The following is a 24,984-nucleotide window of genomic DNA, read 5'->3' on the forward strand; positions in this document are numbered from 1 at the left end:
GTAAAATTGTAAACCGTTTAACCCTCGTTGAGTGAAAAAAAACTCTCCCCCGCGGTGACGAGATATCTGTTTGGGGGCAAAACGGGCTTCGTCCTTTGCCTTACCCTCATAAAGGCGCTCCACAAACAGGGGGCCATGTGTAATGCCATGCCTGTACACGTTCCCTCGTATGGATGCGTAAATGTTTCCGTCTTGAAGTTCCTCCCTGTGCATTCGCTTTTTTTTTTTTGGCAAGAAAAGAACTCGCACAAAAAAGGAGGCCTCACTTGGAAACTGCACCCAAACGAGGACAGCTAAAAAAAAAAAAGTAACCAATCCCGAAGCGTCTATGGGAGGGAAACAAAAATGAATCGAACTAGAGGGGCGCGCCAAGTGACCAGCCGCATCGTGTTCACCACAAAATGGACGCGGCGAAAAGAAAGACGCATGGCGGGACGCACGATGGGACGCACAGCGGGGAGGATATAAACCCCCTCGCAAACTTCCCTCACCCCAGTTACGTAAAACTGCTGATCATCCCGGATGAAGAGTTGCTAAATTTGGTGGACACTTTCATTGAAGCCATCTTTAACGAAGCCACGTACACAAAAACGCTGCAAAAAATGAACATAAAAAAAAAATGCATAATTACAAACTTGCTGGAAGCGCAACAGCAATTTTACAAATCCAACATGAAGGAAAACCCGATGTTTCTATACAACATTTCTGACGAAGAAGTGAAAAACATTTTTAACAAAACGAATGGGGAAAAAATCGATTTCCATTTATTTCACGAAGCAAGAAGAATAATACAAATGGTGATGGACAATTTCAAGACGTATGAAAATTACGAGAGGGACCTTTTCGATGGAAAAAAATTGGTGACAAAAAAAGAGTTGGAAAATTACATCGATAGATACTTAACAGAGAATGGAATAACAGATAATGTAAAAATCGAATTCAAGGAAGACTTAATATCTGCAGTGAAAATTTTAAAAAAAAAAAAACAATATTTTTTACATTTACAAAGCCGCAAAAGTGTTAAGGAAAAAATGATGCTTTCCTTGTGCAATCACGAAATAGGGACGCATTTACTACGCATGATAAATCATGATAGGAACAATTTAGACATGTATAATTTTCGTTCCTGTTCTGCCACTGAAGAAGGATTAGCTGTGATTAATTCGATGTATCCCTTCCGAAGAAATCACCTCTTCCTTGTTTTTCCAGCCATAAAATATTTAACCGTTTGCTTGGGCAACTTTTACCCCTTTTCAAAGCTGTTTTTTTTTTTAAACACTTTTGTAAAGGACGTGGACACATGTTTTAAGATGTGCGCGCGGGTTAAACGAGGACTAAAGGACACAGCCACCCCTGGCAGTGTTTACCACGATCAGTTATACTTCATCGGTTCGTACAGCATCTTAAAGTGGCACAAGAGCATCAACTTTCAGTTGCTATATTCGGGGAACATCGGGTTAAGGTGCCTAAATAGCGTTTCCAATTATGTGGACGTGAAGGATAATATGCTCCCCTTTTTTTTATCTGACGAGGAAAAGGTCTCTACCTATTTGAAGTTTCTCAGCGAAGTGTCCTACCTAAATGGGATTACTCCCGCGAGTTGCAGCTTCATCGATAATGGGTAAAATGAATGGGCAAAGTGACACCCTATTTTGCCTTTTTTTTTTTTTTTTTTTTTTTGCAAGTTGAGGGGCAAGTCCTCTTGGCAGGGACCCAGCGGGTGATCAAAAATATACGCACCCCCAAATGGACACCCACCAGAATGTTACCACCTCGTTACGCTTAGCGCTGCGTGCCTCTCGTATCGTTGCACAATTGCAGCGTTTTTAAAGGCGCAAAATTTGAAGTGTCATCAGCTGGCTTAGCATCCATCGTACGGGCAGATACGCATAAACAGAGTTATAAAAGGGGGGGCACACAAATTTGCACAATGAGGAGTTAAAAAAGAAAAAACATTGCAACGTTTTGTAAGTTTTCCTATGATTTCTCCTCTCAACACACACCTTTCTGTGCACTTCTTTGTTCCCCTTTTCAGCTCACACTCTGAATTTACAAACGCGTGCTAATCGCGAAGCTGTAAGAAGGGGCAGTCCATGTTGTAGACGTCTTCGCCTTTTTGCTCACAATGAGTGGGGTACACGCAGATCCACCCACAGAGGGGCACACAAATGGGCGCTTTCTTCTTCTTCACCTCCTCTTTATACCCTCGGAAAATATTTCCCCACGCAGGGGTCAGTTATTCTTCCCCTTGATGTTATTATACGTGAGGAACTCAATATTGTCGTCTGCAAAATGGGGGGAAATTTTCCATTTGGAGGAAATGTGCAGAGGTAAGAAGATATGTGCACAAAATGCGCAGCCCAGTATTCACGCAGGCGGGCCGCTCTCCCCAGGGAGGACGCTTTTTCTTTTCCCGCTTGCCGAAATTGTTCTTCATGGACTCCATGTAGTTATCATCCTTCAGCGAAATTTCCTTTTTGGCTTTGTTGATGATGTAGATCGTGTCCTTAATGTACTTGTAGATGACGTCCAGCTTTCGGAGGATATCCTGCCGTTGGAGGGGCGCACAATAAGTGTGCGAAGTGACACGAGCAGGATTTCTATCTGCTCACCAAACGGTGAAGGACGCTGAGGTGATCTTGTCCCCCACGTAGTACACCGACAAGGTAGAAAGCCCCTCATTGTTACCTCCTCCAAATTCTTAAAATCGGCTGTATCGATGAACTGCGTGTCTTCCATTATATCCTGTGGTTTGTTCTTCTTTTCTAGTTTGCTTTCATCGAAAGAAGGGGGGAAAAAAAAACCCATGGACGTGTGAATTGCTAAGCAGCGAAATGATGTGCAGTAGCGGCAACATGTAGAGTGCTGTCCGGTATGCACCCCTATGGGGGTAACTTCTAATGATCGCTCTCTCTTGAGTACTTTTTTTCCTCGTCCTTCTTAACGTTGTAATGACGCAGCTCCGGTAGGAATGAAGAAAAACGACTCAAAAAATTATCGACACATGAAATTATCTTATAGAGGAGCAGTGCATTTTTGTTGTGTTCATTTATTTTTTCCTTGAGTTGTTCCGCTATCTCCTTTTCCTTTTTTAAGACTCCTTCTGAGGTCTCAACGAGATTTTTGTACTCCTTTTCTTTATCCTGCGTGGGTGTAATGACCGCATAGAGTTGGGTGCCAACCAAAGGGGGATGGGGGGAAAAAAAAAAAAAAAAACACAACGAAGAGGAGAGCGATTCAACGAAGAGAAGAGCAATTCCGTACCATTAGGGCTAAGTTATACTTCTCCTCCGTGTCTTTTATCTTAGCCTTTATGATATTTATCTTTGCCTTAAGACTTTCCTTTTTTTTTTTTATAAACTCGCGCGAGCTGAATATCGTTTCCAGCCTGTCGAACATGTCCAGCTGGACGAACTCGGCTGAGTTTTCTTTAAATTTGCTCAGAAAGCTGAGGCACTTTTCCCCTGAGCGGTTGTCACGTGTGTTTGTGTGAAAAGTGTGTATAAATTGTGCGTACATTGTAGGGTGTCACTCATTTGTCGTGCGATCTTCGGTTAACTGCTCATCGGGGCACGGGACGAGGTACGCTCCAAGGAGAGTAGGAGATTCTTTCATGCCGTTTAGTTCACGTTTGGCTTTTTATCCGTTCCGCGCCTTTTACACGTTCCCTTTCGCCAATCGCGGCAGCCTCTTCTTACTCTCCACCAGGTCGTAGTCTGCCTTCTTTATCCGCTCGTGCATGTCCGCAATGGCCACCTTAAACTTGTTAATCTCCAAATCGTACATTTTTATTTTTTTCTCCTTGTTTTTTATTTTCTCCTCCAGAATTACTTGTCTGTCGTAGTTGTCCTGCAAGGCGAATGTGTGTGTGGGGGCAGTTCGTGTGCACCTTTTTGTCCCGCCACTTCGGTCCATTTGCGCCCATTCGTTCGTTCGTTCGTTCGTATGTTTGTATGTTTGTATGTTCTGTTTTTTTTTTTTTTTTTCTTTTCCCACCTTCGTAGCCATTTGGTACTCCTTTATCATCTTTTCGCGGCTTTCATTGTGCACCTTTTCCTTAAAGCTGTTTAGGGGGATTTTCAAACCGGAGGAAGCGACGTTGGGCAATTATGCCTCGTGGGTGATTAAGATGCCCCTGTGCGTGCGTACAAACGGGCAGGCAGATACATACGCACTTACGTAGCCACTTACACACCCATATATACAATATGTGCAGGCCGCGGGACCACACCCACACGTCTGGCGAATCGAACCTAAAGTAACTCTCCTTCTCCTGGAGAACCTTCTTAATATCCGCGTGCTTCCCGCTCAGGTCTTTATTTTTGCGCCTTAAATCCTACGAAGAGGGGCACGCATACGCACGCAGTTACTCTGCTGGAAATGCCGGTTTCGCGTGGGATCCCTCTTCCCAGTGAGTTTACCCTCAAATGTAATTTCTTTTTTATCAACAGGGGGATGTCCAGGTTTTTATTGATGGACGCGGAGATGTCTATGTCCTCTGCATTTTGCTCCTTCAGGTTTTCCATTTCGTCAGCCCTTTTTTGTTTGCAGGAGGGGTTAAAGAGTTAGCACATGGTTGGGCAAAAGCGAATTGGGTGAAAAATGGGCCGTAAATGGGCAGTAAATGAGCGGTAAATGGGCGGCAAAATGGTAGTAAAATTGGCAGTTACGTGGAAAGTAACGGGCACGCCTACGAACATACCCGCGCGCATACTTCACGCCGAAGCGCCCGTCCCACTGCGTCAACCTCGCCTCGTACAATCTCCCTTCGCGCAAAGTTTCCCCGAACTTATTTTTTTTTTTTTGCGCAAAATAAATCCAAATTTTTTGCAAAATCGTTCACTTTAAAAGGTTCCCCCTTGCCGTTAATCAGAAAAGACGTTTGCGTCTTATGTGTATAATCGCGCCAGCTGCGATGACGTCTGTCACGTTAAGCTGAAATGGAGAAATTTGCTCTCTTAGGGTTTCCTTTTCCCTGCTCAATAACTTTTTCCCCTTATGTTTACACCTTTTACCAGATGAGGCATGACAAAATGGCTTTACCTGCACGTGCAGTGTAAAATTTTCCTTTTTTTTTTGACGCCGATTTGTTCGCTGAACTTTGGAATGAGACCATATGGGGATAATTCCACTATGCCAGGGGCAGATATAGACATTCGCGGGAAAAAAAGACGCAAAGAACAACAAGTGACATTTTTGCCAAGGAGACAATCAGAAAAAAAGGCGAATTTGATGGCCATAAAAATATTGTGCTGAATTTTTTTTTTTTTCTCCCTAAAAAAATGTGGATGAAAAAACGTCATTTTTTTTTCTCATATGCATGGGAGTGCATATACATAATTTTTGGCCATAAACAAAATAGACTACTGCACGTGCGCAGAATTTATTACGAACGTTGGCCAGTCGACTGTTACGCTGAACTCTAATGTGTAATTTTTTAAGGACATGAGGAATTGGGATAGTGATGAAAGGAAAAAAAACTTTTTTTTATTTTTTTTTCGTTTTTTTTCTTTTTTTTGTTTTTTTTTCCTTTTTTTTTGTTGCGATGGTTACACGTGTTGTCTAGTGAAAAATTACTTGCGTCATGCGGGCGCTGGCGTGATTTTTTCTTTTTCCTCACTCCCCACGTTTTCCAGGCCACCCCCCTCACCCAACCGCAGTGGCAAACCATGCACAGCGAATTGGGCGATAATTAACCCGGTCCCTGTTCCTTTTTTTTAAGCGCATTTGTCTATGTGTGCCTTTGTGATTAATTAAAACCGTCATGATGAATGTCTCCTCTCCAAAATTGGAATTTTTTTTTTCTTCTTTCTTGTAACTCCATGAAGGGTAGTATTTAATCAAATTAGTAGTTATTATCAACTGTTGGGTCTATTAATATTTGTGAATATAAACGAATGCATCTTGTTAACTGATTCGTTTGTTTCCGTTTCCGTCTCTTTCTTTGTCCCAGCAACTATGGAACAACCTTCTCTTTATCTCATTTTATGTTTAATAATTAGTTTTTATTAGTTTCCATTAGTTTCTGTTAGTTTCTATTAGTTTCCATTAGTTTCTATTTGTTTCTATTAGTTGCCATTAGTGTCCACCTTAGCCGCATGTTTGTGCATGTACCTGTGTGAATATGTGCACCTTCACATTTGTAGACGCCCGCGCGGTCGACTTAATCGGTGTGGAATAATGCTGGTGGGTGGAGCTCCGCGCAGGTCGTTCTCCGCCCCCCGCCGCGTCCACGCGCGTCCCACTTAATTAATTGTATTCATTCAGTTTGCTCCGCTTGGCCAAGCTAACTCGCAATCGCAAACGCAGACGCAGAAGAAGAAGCATTTACTTAACCGACGGTATTTAAAAATGTTTCTGATAAACCACAAAATAATCATCTTCAAGTTGATCTTTTTTTCCTGCATTCTTCAGAAAAGTAAGCAGAGTAATTTTCCACCCCAAGAGGATGTGTGTTGTGTGAGGAGACGGGTGTGGGGGGGAATGTAACATCTCTCCTCGAACCTACACCGCCGCATAAATCTGCGCGCTTGTCTGTATGCATCATTTTGGCCACCCCCCTCCCCCCGCAGATGTATACTGCAATGATACTGCCCTGAGGAATCCGATTTTAAAAAAGGTAACGCTCCGGGCGGCGCGGCGGAGGAGCAGGCGCGGATGCACATGCACATGCAGATGATGATGAAGATGACCAATGGGATTGCGCCAGTACACCGCACCGTGGTGGTATGCATAACAGTAGAAACACACAAAATATCTGATTTTTTTTTTTTCCCCCTTTTGCAACTTGGCCTTCTCCCGGACGCAGCTCTTCAAGGACACGAAAGGTATAGCTCCAAATGGGGGACACACCGATCTGCGTGCGGCTGAAGTTGAAAAGGCGTCCACGAGGGAGCGGCGCGCACGCAGAAACGTTTGTGTAGCGCCACATTGCTGACTGCATATTGCCCACGTCACACTGCTAACTTCACATGGTGCGACCCCCTCCCGACTTCCCCCTCGCAGAACCGCAGGGAAATACGCTAGTTCAGAGGTACTCCTACGGAGGATTTTTAAATCTGCAGAAGCTCCTGTCCAACGCGAACATAAACTTGGTACAAGACATCGGCACACAGAAGAGCGTCTCCAGCTTGGTAGCCAAGTTGAGGGAATTCAGAAAGTACAACGAAAATGTATATGAAAAGTTTTCCAATTCGTGTTCTACCTTTGTTGAGAAACTGTATACAGAGACGTACCTTAACATAGATAAATCGCTAGCGCAGATAAACGAGCTGCTAATAAAAGAGGTGAAACATCTGTTGCTCACCAAAAGTGACATGATCACAGATGAAGGGAAAGCTAAAGAAGAAAGATTTAAAAAAAATCTGGTGGACAAATTGTATGAAGAATTTCTACAACAAGAAAAATCGGAGAAAGGTGAAAATACGTTACTGTACTTTAACAAAATTAATATGGCTTCTAAATTTAGAAAGTTCTTTGACCTCTACTCAATTGATGATCCTGAGGCTAATGAAATTATCCTCAGTTTGATTCAAACTGATACATCTAATATAAAGGTGGATCACAAATCGGTGCTTAAAAGCTTTGATGATATATTAAATTCGACGAAACCTCACGTATTTCTGAAATCTTTTTTTTCTGGAAATGAAGAAGTCGTTAATGACTCCTTTTTGAGGACCTACTGGATGTGTCTAAAGAATCTGCACCAATATTTTAAGTCCTACAATTCGCACGTGCTGCCAGTACTAGGGGAGGATTTCAAAAATGTGATTTTCAAATATCTGGACGATGTGGTATGCAACAATAAGGCGAAGATGATTCAGGATGACCAGGCAAGCTACTTCTTAAACATACACCATTTTTTTGACACCTTCGTAACTCTCATCGTATCGAAGGTGCACAACTCCAAGGTTACCATTTTAAATGAAAATGGAATTCTTATATCCATTCGAATTAACACCCTACCGGATAAGACCATTCAGCTTGTTTCTACCAAGTATTACTCCGGCACGCTCATACCGCATAGAGTTTTCGACGACGTTACGTACCTGTTGGTGCACGAGGACTTCCCCATCTTGGAGCACCTCCACAATTTTGAAATCACCACGATAAGTGCGGACGGCGCGTCGATGCATTCATCGGACAATAAGTACAGCCTTATGAACGAAAGTAAGTCGTCGCGCGGGGGGGTCACTCCGAATGGGTCTGCACATCCGCGGTGTGGTTGCTCTCTGGGAAGTAGTACTACTTATGATCCGTTATATGGTCCTTTTTGCCCCACTCCGCTTCGCAGGCGTGAAGATTTCCTCCGTGACCTCCCAGGAGAACGAAGAAATTACAAAGTGCATTAAAGAGGAACTCCACCACAGCTCGAAGAAAAAGGAAAAAACCAGCAGCAGTTACTACAAATCAGTAGGGGACATCCTGGCCAAGTACAGTGGACGAAACAAAATCACGAAGAATGACATCTACCTGTTGCTGCTCAACATGGTTAGGGGCAATTTGACCAACCTGAGTCTCCTATTTTCACTGGAGATAATTAACTACCTCGATGAATACTGTGAGGATGTGGAGTTGGACGACGAGGAGTTAGAAGACATCCACTCTGGGGATCCCCACTTGGGGAGAGACATCCCTGGAGATCAAAGCAGGAAAGAAAAAAAACACAAAATGTATTATAACGATGTCGGATTCAACTTCCCCCAGTCGGATAAGCGCGAATTGGAGGAAGATAGCTTGTATAGCGGTTCGATGGAAAATGTGTCCTATAATCAATTTTATGAAAACCCAAAGTTGAAGGGCCTATACGACTCAATCTCTAACATTAGTGCACCCCCAGATGCGGATGTTAGCAACTTAAAGGCCACTGCCAGGCAGACCTTATCTTCAGACGAAATGAATTTCAAAATGATGTCATCTCTCCATTCCTCCAGTTATAAAGCGTCCCATCCGGATATGAAAAAAATGTTTTCTCCGTATGAGGAATCGCAGGGGGGGGCATCCTTCCCAAGCTTATCCTCCTTATCGAGCATCCCACAGGGTAACTCCCTTGACGACATGCCTGATGCCTCTTCACAAGCGTCTACTTCAAATTTGAGCAAAAGCTCATCCAGGTCTTTTCCCAATTTGTCGAAGCAGTGGGCGAGCGAGTCGTCCCCCGATTTGTCCCCCGATTCGTCCTCCGATTCGTCCTCCGATTCGTCGTCCAGTGGTTCGCCCAATGTGTCGCCCCATTTGTCTACCAGCAGCATGGCCGACGGGGCGAGCGACAGCGCAACGCAGGCGGGGTCCAACCTGAGCCTTGAACAAGATGGGGAATACTCATCCAGATGGAGCATGCGAAAGGGGGGGGAAGACCATTTAGGGGAGGGTTCCCACTCTGGAAGAACCTCCCCTTCGTACGCCTCAAGTATGGCGTCTTCCTCCTCTGGGAGAAGCACACCATCCGAATCGCTCGAGTTCGCGACGGCGAGTTCATCCATGGAGAGTCTTTACAAAGATGTGAATGAGGAGCCATTCGGAGATAAGCCATCTAGTAAGTACTCTTCAATGTCCAGCTTGTCCGAAAATCGACGAATGAGCAGCAGTTTAGGCAGCTTTACAGAAGGGGAAGATCCATACGATTCGAGAAACGACCTGAAGTGGAAAAGTCTGGACAAATTCTCCACCCTTAGCATACCCAACTTGCGAAGCGAAAATAGTGACAGCACAAATGAACAGGAAAATTACGAGCGAAACAACAAAGAAATAACCAACAACGCGTGGTACCTCAGAACCATATGCAGGAAGAAGAAAATCATGGAAAAGGAAAAATTAAAAAGCGTGAAGGAACTGAAGAACGACTTGCTACGAACAAAGTACAGCGTTTTTAAAAAAAATGTCTTGTTCCTTAATGAGGCAAATTTGAAGAATATTTTCGAATCTACCTTCTTCGATTCGGTCCAAATGAAGAATGCCATCATCAGGATCATGTCTTCCTACGAGATAGACAACCTGCAGAGCATTTTAAATGTCAATATGAGTGATTTAAATACCCACTTTTTCCACTTGCGTAATATTTTTCTAAATAAAAAAAAGGTTTTATCCTTCTTCAATTTGAATACAAGTCAAAATGTGATTAGCAAAATTGAGACGAAGTTTTACTCCGTGTTCACCACGGTGTGGTTCCACTACACGAACTATTTGTGGAAAGTTTTAGACATTTTTGGAGTTCCCGAATTGCGCCTCCTCTCCAGTATGTATCATTCGCTAGTCATGACCAACAGAGATGAGAATCACCTGAATCTGTTAAACTATTTTGGGTTCACAGATGTGTTTATGATTTATTTGCTGGTTATACGGTTGAGGAGGAACGTCTACTACATTAACCAGAATAAAGCTTTCGATGTTCAGAACGCGTCTTTGTTGAAGGTGGACCCTCTGCACATTGCCCGCGGGTACAACGGGTACTTCTACGTCTTCAGGAATAACTGCGGCGCGAAATTTTTGAGCACCAACTTGGACAGCAAGAACAAAATCGACGCCGGGTTTGGCCTCCACTTTTACGCGGTTAAGAGTATTGGTAAGTCGGGGGGGGGTTCCATCCTCCGCGACTGATATATACAAATGTATTCTCCCTACTCCGCTTCTCATGCTTAGAAGTGTATTCTCCCTGCTCCGCTTCTCATGCTAAGAAGTGTATTTTCTCCCCTCCTTATAACCGCCTTTCCCTCATGACCGCCTTTCCCCCATGACCGCCTTTCCCCCATGACCGCCTTTCCCGCCGCCCGACCGCAGACAAGTCCATCTTCAGCGCCAGCCACTGGTCCGAATCCGACTTCGAGGGAGAGACGAAACTCTCGCTAGCCAAGAAAAGCATCTCCTCCCTCCTCGAATCAATCGAACACGGAAGCATATCCTACAACATAAACGGCAACACGGACACGGAGAAGTACTCCTTCCTCACCATCTACAGAAACGAAAACGCCAGCAACATTAACGATTTTCCGGCCCTCATTACAGCCATCATGTGCGGACAGCTATATGACATTAACTTGGTCAAGGAGTGCATAAAGAAGGACGAAGTTTTTTTCTCTTTCACAAATAAAATGAACTCCATCGTTTACAACTTCTACAACAACAGCACCAGCTTTAAGAACAGCACCTTCATCTCCGCCAGGCAGTCCTACGAGAATGTCTTCAGCGATTTTTATAATAATGAGAAGATACGTAAGTGCATCGGGGGAGGGCAAAAACATTTTTGAAATTGCCCCGCTTTGCGCAACACCCATTTTCCCCCCCGCGCGTCGCTACTTTGGCGCATGGCCGCTCCCCATGGCACATCTTCGTAGTTCTTCACGGCCGCTCTTCATCACCGCTCCCCCCCTGCAGTCCTCGGGACTCTGCTCCTCTACCTGGAGGGAATGAAGCGAGACGTGGCCAGCCTGTCAAACGAGAACGAAATAAGGTACCACTTCTCATTCGTCTACAACCTCATCAAGATGCACATCCTGAAGAAAAGCGTGTCCACCTACAAGACGCAGTCCCAGCTCTACGCCCTGGAGGAAATCATGTTTAAATATAAGCTCTACAGCGAGAAGATAGCCAGTGCCCTTACTCTGCTGAACGATCTGAATAGGGGTAATAGGAGGGAGGCGCCTCCATTGGCATAAAATGGTGCATCTTAAGGATGGCCACGCGTAGTGTGTATTGTATGCACTTCTCTCAGTAGGAAGTACCTACCTGGGACACTTACTCCACCCCGTTCTCGTATTCACCACGTACCGTATGATCCCACCTTTTTTTTTTTTTTTTTTTTCCCCCCCCACCGCCAGGAAACGAACAATTCATCGAGGTGCTAGACACGATCTCCCTAATCTTCTACCGCATGAAGGTGGAGGAGCTAAGCCTCGCCATAGGACAGGGCGTCCCAGAAGCACACACAGAAATACTCATCTTAGATCTAATGGACGTAATAAACATAGTGGTCTTCTTCCATAAAGTGCTTAACAAAATAGAGGTAACAGAAGCATTGGAAGATTTGATAGACAAGGAGAAGGTGATCAGACTCCACATCGAGGAAATCATCGACGTGGTGAAAAAGATTTTTGAAAGTTACGACAACTACTACTACGACATCATAGGGGACGACATCAGAAACGTAATTACGGAGACGCTGCTAAAAAAAATGAAAAACTTATTCATTAATTATAAAAGGTTTATTAATGAAGAGAGTAAAAAATTGTCGTCCAAATTTTTAAAAAATTTAAAAAAAAAAAAATCCTTTCTCCTCTTCGAGGGACCAATTACGTACAACTTCCCCATAGATATATCCTACGGTAAGGTAAAAAATTTTGAGCAAATATTTTTCCTTGATTTGATAGAATACTCCTACTCCGACTACACCAGTTCGCATCTCAAGTACGCCCAGGAGAAAGCGGACGAACAAAATAACACCATGTCTAAGTTAATTGAGCGGGTGAAGAAGATAAGCCTGCTGTACCACGCATTCGACATTCCGAAGGAGTACAATGAAAAGCTCTTTAGCTACATTTTCGAGTTTTCCCAACAAGGATCCGTCAATAAGTCCTTCGTTCAGCGGAGCAAGCTCTGGGGGCGAAACGGTAAGCGGGAGAGGGCGCCAAAAAAAAAAGGAGCGAACCGTTTAGGGTACTTCGATAGTTCCTGCACGTTGGCGGACACACGTAAAAGAGAAAAGGGACGTCTCTTTTACTCTTCGAATTGGCCATCCTCTATCTTAAATTCGTTCCTAGTGTGCGATTCGTGTGCGCCTCCCTCAGAAGTACTGGTGCACGTATAACCACTTCGTACCACCCCGTGCAGTCCCCGAGGAGAGCTACGCCAAGCTGTGCATCGTAAACCTGCAGAGGCTGCTCCGGTACTACTTCGAGAGCAGCCGCATACACAAGCTGGTCGATTTTATGCTAAAGTACGACGAAATAAAAATCGGGATAAAGAAGCCACTGAAGGAGGGGAAGGGCAGTACCAGTCTGTACCTCTGCATAAGAGATCAGTGGCTCTACAAACACAGCTTCCAGAACATGAAGTCATACCTCTCAAACATTAAAATGAAATTTAACTTCAACGTAGAGGACGTAAAAACGTGTGCAAAACAGAATAATGGCTACCCACACCTGAACACGTTAACACATGCAATGGTAAATATACTGGCATACGAGTTGCACAATATTTTTCATAAAACGGAGAAGTTTGATTCTATGTTTTCCCTAATGGACGTGAAGAAGAATGACATTTCGAGCAAACTGCTGTTCCAAATTAGCAATGTCCTGAATATGAAACAGAAGATTGCCATTTTTTACTACTCCAAGAATGCCTTGCTGCATCTTACGGAGATCCTGAGTCAGCACTTCAAAGAGAGAATCATCTACCTGTCTGACAACATGAAGGGGGGGTACGACGTCTACTCGTTCAACCCCGCGCGGAGAAAGGGCGGCAACAAAGTCATCATCCTCAAGGAGGGCCACACCTTCAAGGTGTACAACCAGAGCAGCCCCCTCTTCAGCTACGAAATGCACCACTTGAGGGATACATGTAGGTGGAGGAGCGGCAGCGATGTTTTAGCGATGTGTTAGAGAGGGTATAAGGGAGGGCATCTCCCGTTCGCGTTCTCGCCATCTTTTGCCAACCTCATTTCATCTTTTTGCTGCCTTCTACGCGTGGCTCACGCTGCTCACACCGCTTACACCGCCAAAACCGCCTACATCGCTCACCCCGCCCCTCCCCCGCAGCTACGTTCCACATATACTACGAAGAGCTGGTGAAGGTGAAGAACTACCTGGCGGCGCTGGAGAGCGAGTACTCGGAGAGCCCCGGCACCTCGGCGGAGGGCATCCACACGGCCATCCGCGGGCACAACACGGAAAAGAACTACACGAACATACAGCAGATGATCCTGGCCCTGATGGAGCGAAAAGACGTGGGCAACGCGAAGAAGGTGGTTTTGAGAAATCTAATCGACCTGGACATCGTCAAGCATAGAAGCAAGAGGGTAAAGAATAACTACCTGCATCTGCTCTACCTGGAGGTGTTTTCCCTCTTCGGGTTTGGCCCCTACAGCGATTTAGACAACCTATTGAAGGACCTATTTCTTTGCGATAAGGGGCTCCTACAGTGGTTTAAATCATCCCTCTCGGAGGTGCGAAAGGATGCAAGTGACGAAGACAGCTACAACAAATTGCGCATATTCGTTTCAGCGCTAAGGTACATGATAAAAAAGCTAGACAGCACGTTATCAAAAAACACGCTAGAGAAACATGAACTGGAAAATGCTTTACAATTGTTTAAGAAGAAAAAAGAGGATATAGTACCATTCGATTTTGAGAATATCATTCCTCACTTTTTAAAAAAAAAAAAAAAAAAAATAAAGTACAACAGTTCTGGGAACAAAATAGAGGAGTTCAAAATTGACGAGAAGGTGAAGGACCAAATATTGGCAGAGATAGAGCAATACAAATTTTCCATTCCCTCGGATGATATGAAGGCTTACTACTTCATTTCGCTGATAGGGCTGGGCTATTCCTACATACAGAAGTTTAACTCGCTGGGGTTGGGTCTGTACTCCTCAGTCTCCTCCAGCAACGTCATCACGCTGAGGAAGCTATTCAACCTGTTCTACGTAAACGAACTGACGGACGTGATAAACTTGATCACGCACATCATCATGAATGTGTACATGAAATTTTTTTACAAGAGTAAGGATTTTCTCAAAGATGCAGAAGTAAACCTAAGTAAGGAGAAGAAGAAGCAGTTCGGCGAAATTATTCTGTCCAAGGACAGCGTCAACGTTGACCCGTTGGACTGGAAGAAGGACCAACAGAGTGGCGACACCACAGGCAAAGAGAACAGCAGCAGTGACAAATCCTTCACCGTGCAGGGATACTACCTAAACTATGTGATCAAAAATGCATACGATTTCTTTTACACTGTGTTTAAATGCTCGCATGACAAGCCGTGCTTCCTCGAAAAGGACGAATCTGCGGAGGAGACGGTGAAGAAGTACCTCAGGGAAAACCCCTTTAACAAAAAGATGATTTGGCTCATACCGATTCTGTCAAACCATTTTAGGAGCTCCATAAGCATCCTCTACATGGACGATAGAGACATTCGCTTGTACAAGTACCAGGACGATAGCGCCATGAAGTTTAGCATTCAAATTTTGGTTCAAAACGGGGAAATGTTCCTCATTCTGCCCACCTACTTCATACACATGAATATTTTGAGCATAATAACAAACACGCTGATAAAGAACGAAAATGACGCCACGCATAATGAGCGGTCCCTCTCTCCGTTATACTCCAGAGTGTCCGGCTGTGTGCTTATCCTCGATGAGTCCATCAAGAGTACCACCAACTCGGACGAATACTACAAAACGTACTTTGAAATTATCGAAGAGAAGATAAATCTTTTTTTGCAGAAAAAAATGCACATGTATAGCTTACTGGTATCCATAAGGGAAGACGTCCTAAACTTTAAATACTTCATATACTACGAGAATTTTGTAAAATTTTTGAAGCTGATGGATTATTTCATTTCCGTGCTGAATTCCAAGCTGCAACTCAACGTGGATTTCACCTTCGAGGATATTTTCAACTCGCCCAACACGCTCGTCAAGTACTCCATCAACAATATTATAAACTTCATTGAAAAGGACAATTACCACATTTTCGGAATTGAAATAAAGAAGTTTTACACGAATATATTTCAAATCCATAGTCACAAGAAGTACCAGTCGAGTTCGTACCTCCGCTTGTTAGACTTCCTCCTCAGCACCATAAAGGTGGAGATAGACGCCCAGAATAAGCAGATAGAAATGTCCTACAATTTGATCGAAAATATGCGAAAGAGGCACTACGTGCAAAATTTGAAAAGCCTAGAATCGCTAATAATATGCGAGCATATTAAGATCATTTCCAACATTATGAAGTATATAGAAATAAACCTGGACAATATCGTCAACCACATTGTCTTCAAATCTGAGACGCTCCTCGTGGAGCACGAAACGATCAATAAGGTGCAAATCATTCACGAGTGCTGCCTCAAGTACGATTTTAACGAATTGGGAGCCACCGAATTGACCAAAAAGTACTTCAAAGAGTTGGAAAGAAGGAGCATTAAAATTTTAAATTACACCAAGAGTTTGGAGAGACTGTCCGATGAGGAGCTGGACTACGAGGAGTGGTATTCCATCGCCTCGAAAATTCAGGTGGACCATTTTAAGAAGAACGAACTGGTTTACTTTAAAAATTTGAAGGAATCCCCCTTTTGGAAGAATGGTGCCAAGTACTTCACCGAGGAAGTCGTGCGGAAGAAACTGAAGGAGCACAAGTTGTACATCGAGGAGAAGGACATAAAGCGGCTCAGCAATAATAAGCTGACCTACAGCGAATACAAGGACCTCCTATACGACGTAAAGATCGTCAGCATGACGGAGAAGGACCTGGACGCCATGCTCGTAAACAGAGAGCAGTACGCTATATCCATCGTGTGGAAATTTTTCAACACCGAAATTTGCGTTAACGGGAACGACATTCATTTTGAGGATATCTACTCCAAGCTGAAGAACTACAAAATGGATTTGAAGTACCTCTCTCTGTTGAAGAAGGAAGACGTCTACAATTTGTTCAACGCTATTGTCATATTCCATCGACTGGTGGAGTCAATTGATGAGCAAACATTTAACCAGTACAAAAGCTACAGAATGACCAACATAATTTTTGACGAGCTAATGCGCAGGGGGGTATACATATCCGGAGATTCCCTCATCACTAAGGAGTACATCGAATCTATATTCAACTACGACATGTGGAGAAGAGACATTAAGCATGTGAAAGTTAGCAACATTTTGATAAGGTCCCTCGTTCCGACAAAATACGTCAATTATTATTCTACTGCACCCATTTTTAAGATCCTCCGATTCTTCGTAAATTCGAGGTTGAACGTTCGCCTGGTGAATGTGCTCGCCTACGTAATATACAACATATTGAAGCTGGGAAACACTAAAGATGACATCTTCAAGATAATCATGACTGAGGGGCTCTTGCGCGGAAGCTTGGACGTTATAAGACTCATCTTAATCAAACTTAACATATCCCTAGACGGGCTAACAACCACCGTCACGACGCTGTTCACAAATCTGCATTACCTGTTTGAGTACGGTTTCGTTCAAGACATCTTGGAGAGAATAGACTACCGAAGGATGTTCTCCAATCTGTTCTTCCTTCTGCACAATTTAGTGGAGCAATTCTACTTCAAGGCAATATTGGACTTCCTCCTGGGGTATCCTTTCATTGTAGATTTTATCAAAAAAAATGAGGAGAAAATTAAAGAAATTTTGATAAATTTTAAGAGATTTTTCCTCCTAAACTTTGGGACATATGTTAATTTTTTCCAGCAACTCTACGACAGTATTGAAACGAAATTTTTGACGTACATTAAATATTACGCCACAAAGATGTTAAACCATTTTCTGCCTTTCTCATCAGATTTGATTGAGAAAATTACCCAAATTGAGATGCAGAGAATAAGTCTGCTGGAGTTTATTTCCTTCAGGGATGAAGAGAGCATCATCTCCATTTACCAAAATGTTATAGCTCTTCTGCAGGACGAAGATTTTATGGTTGACCTTCGGGTTTCCACCATAAATAAGCACAAGGAGTATTTCTCGGGCGGGAAAAGCGTCAAAATTTCGGAGGCTGAGCTGCTAGACAGCTTGTATAATAAGTACCACGAGTTGTTCCCCTCAAATGGGGCTCTTCACTCGGGGCTGAAGAGGGGGAGCAAAGCGGGCCCCTCAGCTGTTGCTCCTCAGGTGAGCGCCCCGTCTTTTCTTCAGAAGGGGACCCTACATTTGAAGAATAAGAAGGAGAAGAAGACGAACAATAAAAGGCTGCTCAACGGGGATGGAAGCGGATTTTCCAATGCTCCTTCCCCCTTGGGGAATCACCTCCCCGGAAGGGACTCACCCACTGGGGGTGGCTCCGCGTCGAAGCGAAAGGGAGAAGCTAAGCACTTAGGTGGTTTCTCCTCCCCGGGGGATGGCCCCCTTTTGGGGAAACCCTTCAATCGCGGGCTCAGCCACCTCTTCAGCAACACGAAGTGGACTCGAAGTGGCAAACGGGAGAAGTCGCGGCAGACTGGGGAAGGCGAACCTGGGCCAGCTGCAGGGAAGAAGAAGCAGAATACGGAAGGCGAACCTGAACCAACCGCAGAGAAGGCGCACCAAAAAACGAAGAAGCTCCACAAGGAGAGCAACCCGAAGGAATCAGCAACAAACCGAATGAGCGGCCACACGCAAAACAATCTCGAAACGTCCTTCTTGGAAAACAAAACCACCAGCACGGTTAAAAACTACTACCTTATCGAATCGAATAGGTACAGGACGCTGAGCTGCTTGGAGAAAATGTTCCTCCACTCCTTCGACAGCAATTCCAACGCTGGAGAGGATAGAGCCAAAATATGCAGCTCGCTGTATAGCCAGAACTGGACGCAAAAGGTGCGTACCGTGTTGATGAAGAAGCTAAATGAAAGGGGCGTACACACTTATGGGTACACACATGACCTGCTATTGACGACAAAAGTGAAAGGAGAAAAATGCGAGCTGCATTTCAAGCTGCACATTGGACATGATAATAAGTACACCCTGAAAAAGCAGAAATATAAAAACGCAATTGTAGATTTCAACATCTTTAGAGAGAACAACGAATTGTGCTTCCTAATCATTAACAGCAAAAAACGAAGGGATAAAAACGTGTTTGTCTGTTACCATGCTGATTTGGTCCCATTCTATCGAACCTACGATGTTTCCAATTACCTTAATAAAGTCTTTTCCGAAATAGATTCAGTCGACACGAGCAAAATGAGCGAGGAGAATGAGGCGGCCAACGAGAAGGACAAGACAAACCTAAATGATATGCACAAATACCCGTTCAACATCATCGGAAGTGACGAAGCGGGGGAGACCAATGAGGGACGTAAGGATGGCGAAGCGAAGGGAGCCGACTGGGAACAATCCGTATATGTAGAAGGACCCAGGGGAAGAAATGACACCACAGATAAAAGTGCCAAGGGTAGGGAAAACGACACAAATGTGAGAGACTCCACCCCGTCTAGAAACGACCAAGTGTCCCTCAAAATCAACCCAAGTAGCCAAAAAAAAGGTGCATTAAGAAACACATTCAACGATACGCTTAATAATATCAAAAGCGGAATTAACAAAATTAAGGATAAAGTGAAGAGTAGACGGAAGGGCGAAGAAAATAATGACGATTCGAATGACAACATAGGCAAAATGAAAGATGCCCTGAAATACCTAACAGAGAAAAAAATAATAAATCAGCTCCTCGAATTTGAGTATTTCCACTCAATCAAGTGGACCTCCAACATTTTCAGCGTCACCATAGATAACATGAAAGGGAGTAACGAAAACATCAAGTTGGTTCTGGAGCTCGGCGATTACAACATAAAGACCTACTACGAGGTGGACATCAAGTACGGCCCCAATGTGCAGGCATTACAGAAGCTAGATTATTTCATCAAAAAGAGTAACGTCACAGATATGATAGCTCAGAGGCTGAAGAAGTACACCAAACTCAACTTCATGTTGAAGCATATCTTTAGGTTTAACCATGAAATTAAGAACGTTTCGTATATCAAATCGAGGGCCGTTGCTGAGAGGGCGGTGGAACCCGCAAATGGTCCACAGTCCGGTGTGGAAAACCGCCAAAGTGGAAGTCTCCCCGTAGATATGCGGCTCAAAGGGGAAGGAAGCGACGATGAGGGTTACGATGACGATGATGAGGAGGATGATCTGGAGAAAAGCACCTCGCACGGAAGCGACTCAGAGCAGCCCTTCCAGGAGTACATAAAATTCACGTGGCACAAAGAACACAACAAGCAGAGGGTAGAAGCCATCCTGGCGGTGAAGGCAATCAACCCACTGAAACTGAAAAATGATAACAGCGAAATTTTATGTGAGACAAATGTGGACATAAAAAATGTGCTCAAGGTGTTTAGACCGCCGGAAGGGAGCGAAGGGGGGGAAACAGTACAAAATGACGATGGAACGGAAGCAGAGAGGGACCATTCGAAGGGAACCCCACCTGCAGAGACACCCGCGGCGGATTTCACCCCCGATAGCACCCCTGATAGCACCCCCGATTTCACCCCCGATAGCACCCCTGATAGCACCCCTGATAGCACCCCCGATTTCACCCCCGAGTTGATATCCAAAACGGACGTGGAACAAATCAGGAGGAACAACACAAAGGAGAAATTCTTCACCGACTATGCTACGTACTTCAGCAAGATCTACCCCCTGACGGAGGAGGAGAACTACTTCGTAAAGACGAGGATGGAGAGGAATTACGCCCTGCTCAAGTACAGACTTATCCTCCTATCGGTCATCATAATTAAGAGCAACAATTTGAGCAACCTCAAAAAGATGAGCAGCCTCAGCGATGACTACCTCAGAAACAACTACAAGCTTTACAAAAATATTGAGTTTCATCAAAATAAATTGTTTCAAAAAAAATACGTGTACATAGATAACAAGCATTACATAATTAAAAAGAAATTGGAGTGCCTCATAGGGTTGGACTTCTACAAAAGTTTGAAGACTTCCCTCGAGAGGAAAAACATACTGCAGAGTTTTCTCGAAGACCTCACCGCGGAGGTATCCAACATTAACAGGTTCTTCTACAAATATTACTACAATGACAATTCGAATATACACTCCTCTAGCTTCTACATGGACAAGCTGAAAAATGTGAAGTCGCTATGTCCCCTCGTATTCGATTTGATGAGCAAGGAAAAGATTAACATATCGGATACGTCCAAAGTGGACACATCTGTCAGACTGCCAAACACGAAGGAAGTGGAATACGAAATAGAGCAGTGCGAAAGGAGAGTAGGATTCTACGGTAGTAACATCCTATTTTTTGGGAAAGAGTTAGACGACTCGATAGGTAAGAAAAAAATTGAAAATATAGCCATGTTTTCCTACGAATGTGAAAAGTCCATTTTTAATTCAAAAAATTTAAGTGAACTGGATGACTACCACAAAAACTTCTGCATCAATGTGTTTGAAAATGAGTTGGAAGAAAGGGACGAACAGTTTAGACCAAACACGGAATGGATCGACATGCTCTACAATACCTTTTCCTCCAAGAAGAATCATAACTATACCGGAAATAACTACTCAGAAATTAGATGCTTCGGATTTGCTGATAGAGATGAGCTGAAGGAGTACGAAAAGAAGAAAGAGGCCAAGTGCAAAGTTACCATCCTCAGTAGAACCCTCAATGTGCTTCAGCAGTTTATTAACAAGTACTACAAAATGAAGAAGGATGGGATAAATAACGGAAATGCGTATAACGTGTATGCCCTCTTTAAAAATATATACACTGTGATGATTTACAAGCTTATGTACGAAACGAGGCCGTTCAAGCCTCTACGCGTGCAGCAGAAATTAAATTTGGTAGGAAATAAATACACCAAGCTGCTATACAAAAAGGGGAATTACTCAAAGTTTGTGAAGCACATGCTGGATAAGACCAGCACCTTGTACCTCGAAATTGAACTGCTCTACAATGAGCACGTCTTCCTTAGGAACATCTCCTTCCCCAGCGAATCCGTGGACATCCTCATGTTTACCCACAAACCGTTTAGTGATGATGCCTACGGGTATAGACTCCTAGCCAACCCAAATGAAAATATAAACGAGGGGGAGGAAAACACCAAAGTGTACTCATTCTTTGTCCTAATTTTGATAGGCTACTACCCAGAGATTCAAAAGTCGCTACTTCAAGTGGCGGAAAATGCAGACCTGATTTACAAACTGCTAGACATTAACGTGGAAGAGATAAAGAAAATTATTCAGGCCAGTCAAAAGGGCAACGATCAGGGTAGTGGAAGGGACGGATCGACGTCCTCCCCTGGGGGGTCATCCTCCATGGAAAATGGAACTTTTTCCATTTTTGATAACATGGATAAGAGTCAATTTGGAATTGCTGGGAAATTTGCCAACCCTCTTGGAACTTTATACAATTTTATTTTTAGCAAATCGGAAGATGCCGACTCTGGGGGGAGGGCCTCTCCGCCATCTATGGTCTACACCGATGGGATGAATGTGAATACCCACAGGGGGGACCCTGCAGGGGGTGCCCCCGGGTTCTCCACGGAGTATCCATCGGTGTCTCCAACAGGGGCACCCACCTTTGCATCAAACGCAGCGTCCACATCGTCTGCTTCATACACTGCTGCGCCGTCCACCCCATCACCGATGAGTGCACCCCCCAAAGCGTACGAAATTAACGACTTCACCTGGATGGAGAAGGAACAAATAGACAGCATTAAGCGGCTAATCGTGCAGCACGAACTTGTGGACTACTTCATGAAGGGAATCAAATTGATGAACCTGAATAGCTACCTAAGAAATGATAACTATTTGGATGCATTTAAGAAGGCCCTCAATGAGGAGCTGAAGAAGAAAAATTTCTACCACCACTTTATTAAGACGTCCCCCCTGTTCCACTTTGACTTTTATAAAGTGCACCACTTGTTACTCTTCGCCTTTTATTATGCCTTCTCGGATATCATACGGACGAGGAGACAATACGTGAACCTCGAATCCAGCATCAACAGAATTATTGATAATAATAAGTCTGTCTATATGTACAGAACGAAGGGATATAAAAGTATCAAACTCGATCCTGAAAAGAGAGTTAGCCTAAATAAAGACCATGAAGAAATTGCAAAGTTCATTTACAACAACGCTATACAGTACCGATTTGTTCATAGGGAAAATCCTGACCATGTCCTCTTCCAATTTAGTGAAGAACAAATAGACGAACTGATGATCATTTTGAATAATAAAAAAAAACAGATATACACTGCTAACGATCTGGCAGAAATTACCAGCTTTGTAGAGATCATGGTTGAGAATTATATTTACATTTTAAATAATTACCCTTCTAATTTTAGCCTCAGTAAGCACTCCTCCTTTTACGAAAATTTTATGAAAAATGTCAAACAGTATTTTTTTTCCTACAACAAGAAGAATAATTTGCTCTACATTATCAACCAGAGGGATGTGAACTACAATATGCAGACTATAAAACATATACGTGAAAAGTCGACAGTCATTAATATGATAAAGTCTGTCCTTGAGTTTGTCTTCTTGGCGTCTACCAGGTCTTACACAGTCGATAGAGCCATCAAGCAGATCATAAGCATTAATGAGGAACCCACTCTGAAAAAGGGGCCCCACCTGAAGCACTTTAAAAAGGTGAGCAGTCTTCCAGGGGCGTCCGACCGATACGCCTTTTTGCAAAGCGTCAACAGGGATACAACCCTAGATAAGAGGAAATGCCATCGGGGAGGATTCCCCAACGTGGTGAAGATGGGCCGCCACACTGAAGAGGAAAACGCAGACACCACTGCCATCACTTCGATGAGAACAAACGACAAGCGCAGTGGCTGCTGCAGGTGCTGTAGGAAAAAATGCCTCACTGTGAACAAAAGGAATAACCCAAATATGCGCCTGAACAATTACCCCATGGTTCCAGAAGTGAAGGACAAACGAGGTAGGTGCGCACCGCTTTGCGAGGGTAGGGGGCATTTTAGGGAAGCTCCCACAAAGGTGAGAATTATAAACCCCAAGAAGAGGGGCGAACCAGGGAAGAGGCCGCCTTGGGATAATACACTATACGCATTTTATGACAAAAAGGGGCGGAAAATCATTTACATGGGTGGCGCGAAAAGGGGGGGCACGCGCAACTGCGCCTCGGTTCGCAGTCCCGGAGTTGGCCTGCAAGGGGCAAGTTGCGATGAGGAGGTGAACGGTGAGGAAGTGAGCGATGAGGAAGTGAACTATGAGGAAGTGAACGATGATGGAGTTACCGACAGTGAAATGGAGCATTACGGGGTAAACCTCGGCGAAGTGAACCGCGACGCGGCGGACACAACCCAATCGACGGACAAAGCCCAATCGGCAGACACCCTAGCCATTGCCAGAGCCATAGAGTACAACTTCACCGAACACGAACACAAGAAAAACTCAGACAGCAGCATCGTGGAAAGCCTCTTCGGGTCGAGAATGAATAACATGTATTCAAAATTAAAAGGAGGAGTCTTTTCCTTCACCTTCGTGCACGGTTTCGATTTCTTTTTACGAAATAGCCTCTACTTTTACAGAAAGAATTTAATCTCCAAGTATATAACACATTATGCAAAGACGAACGTAATGCAGAGCCTGGACATGCTCTTCCTAATAGTGAGGGACCACGAATTGAAGACCTCCATCACCAACACATATTCAATCAAGCACAGTCTGTTTGACATATGCCTATTTAATTTCCAAAATTTATCTATTTCACTTAAAAATATTCTTAACTTGATCGATGAGGATAAAGTTGAGAAAATACTTTCCTACATCATTGCCATGATTCATATGAAGTACACAGGGAATGCTCGCTTTATAGAAAATTTGATTAAAAATTTAAATTATGCCTTATCGAAGAATATTACGTTGAAAAAATTATTTGGCAATTTTATTTCCTACCTGACCATTTCGTCCATACAAACTGCGGAGTTGTATTTCCATTCCAGGTATAAAAAGAAGCTACTAAAGGTGATTATAGCAATACTTAATAAGGTTTCCGGCACGATTTCCAACGTATTTGGGGAGCCCTTCTTCCAGTCCTACACGTGCACGCACTTGATAAAGCTGGGCGAGTCCTTCATAAGTGAGTTCAACGCGGAAAACACCGTCTACCGATTTTTTATGGACGTCGGCGAGATTAACTTCATCGACGTTATCATTTCCTACGCGTATAAGTACTTCCCCAAGGCGGTTCACGACTTCATGGGGAGCTGACCGGGGGGATGGCAGCCCGGCGCGGTAACAACCCAGAGGGGAAATAGCTCAGGGGGCGAAGCAACCCAGCGCGCCAACCCCTAGCCACTTCG

General features: G+C 43.9%; 3 protein-coding genes across 3 annotated transcripts, besides 11 other annotated features; 2 read left to right on the plus strand and 1 right to left on the minus strand.

Moving 5' to 3' along the window:
- Nucleotides 1-401: 401 nt before the first annotated feature.
- PVX_091290 (hypothetical protein, conserved) lies at nucleotides 402-1,625 on the plus strand (the record flags this gene model as incomplete). Its single annotated transcript, XM_001615199.1, has 1 exon — nucleotides 402-1,625. One exon carries the CDS (start codon nucleotides 402-404, stop codon nucleotides 1,623-1,625), a length of 1,224 nt encoding a protein of 407 aa, XP_001615249.1.
- Nucleotides 471-528: a microsatellite.
- Nucleotides 1,626-2,897: 1,272 nt separating the features above from the next.
- On the minus strand, nucleotides 2,898-3,741 carry PVX_091295 (hypothetical protein, conserved; the record flags this gene model as incomplete). Its single annotated transcript, XM_001615200.1, has 3 exons — nucleotides 2,898-3,143; nucleotides 3,265-3,464; nucleotides 3,699-3,741. 3 exons carry the CDS (start codon nucleotides 3,739-3,741, stop codon nucleotides 2,898-2,900), a joined length of 489 nt encoding a protein of 162 aa, XP_001615250.1.
- A 2,610-nt stretch (nucleotides 3,742-6,351) lies between these two features.
- On the plus strand, nucleotides 6,352-24,892 carry PVX_091300 (hypothetical protein, conserved; the record flags this gene model as incomplete). The annotated part of the gene is made up of 10 exons (XM_001615201.1): nucleotides 6,352-6,418; nucleotides 6,573-6,619; nucleotides 6,809-6,827; nucleotides 7,006-8,169; nucleotides 8,294-10,561; nucleotides 10,777-11,208; nucleotides 11,371-11,619; nucleotides 11,814-12,602; nucleotides 12,823-13,551; nucleotides 13,749-24,892. 10 exons carry the CDS (start codon nucleotides 6,352-6,354, stop codon nucleotides 24,890-24,892), a joined length of 16,908 nt encoding a protein of 5,635 aa, XP_001615251.1.
- Nucleotides 6,435-6,457: a microsatellite.
- Nucleotides 9,201-9,220: a microsatellite.
- Nucleotides 11,319-11,363: a microsatellite.
- Nucleotides 11,684-11,707: a microsatellite.
- Nucleotides 12,600-12,663: a microsatellite.
- Nucleotides 13,961-14,013: a microsatellite.
- Nucleotides 14,669-14,688: a microsatellite.
- Nucleotides 14,690-14,742: a microsatellite.
- Nucleotides 15,765-15,785: a microsatellite.
- Nucleotides 24,795-24,818: a microsatellite.
- Nucleotides 24,893-24,984: the final 92 nt, after the last annotated feature.

Source organism: Plasmodium vivax, chromosome 9, assembly GCF_000002415.2.
Source record: "Plasmodium vivax chromosome 9, whole genome shotgun sequence".
Classification (NCBI taxonomy): Eukaryota; Apicomplexa; class Aconoidasida; order Haemosporida; family Plasmodiidae; genus Plasmodium; species Plasmodium vivax.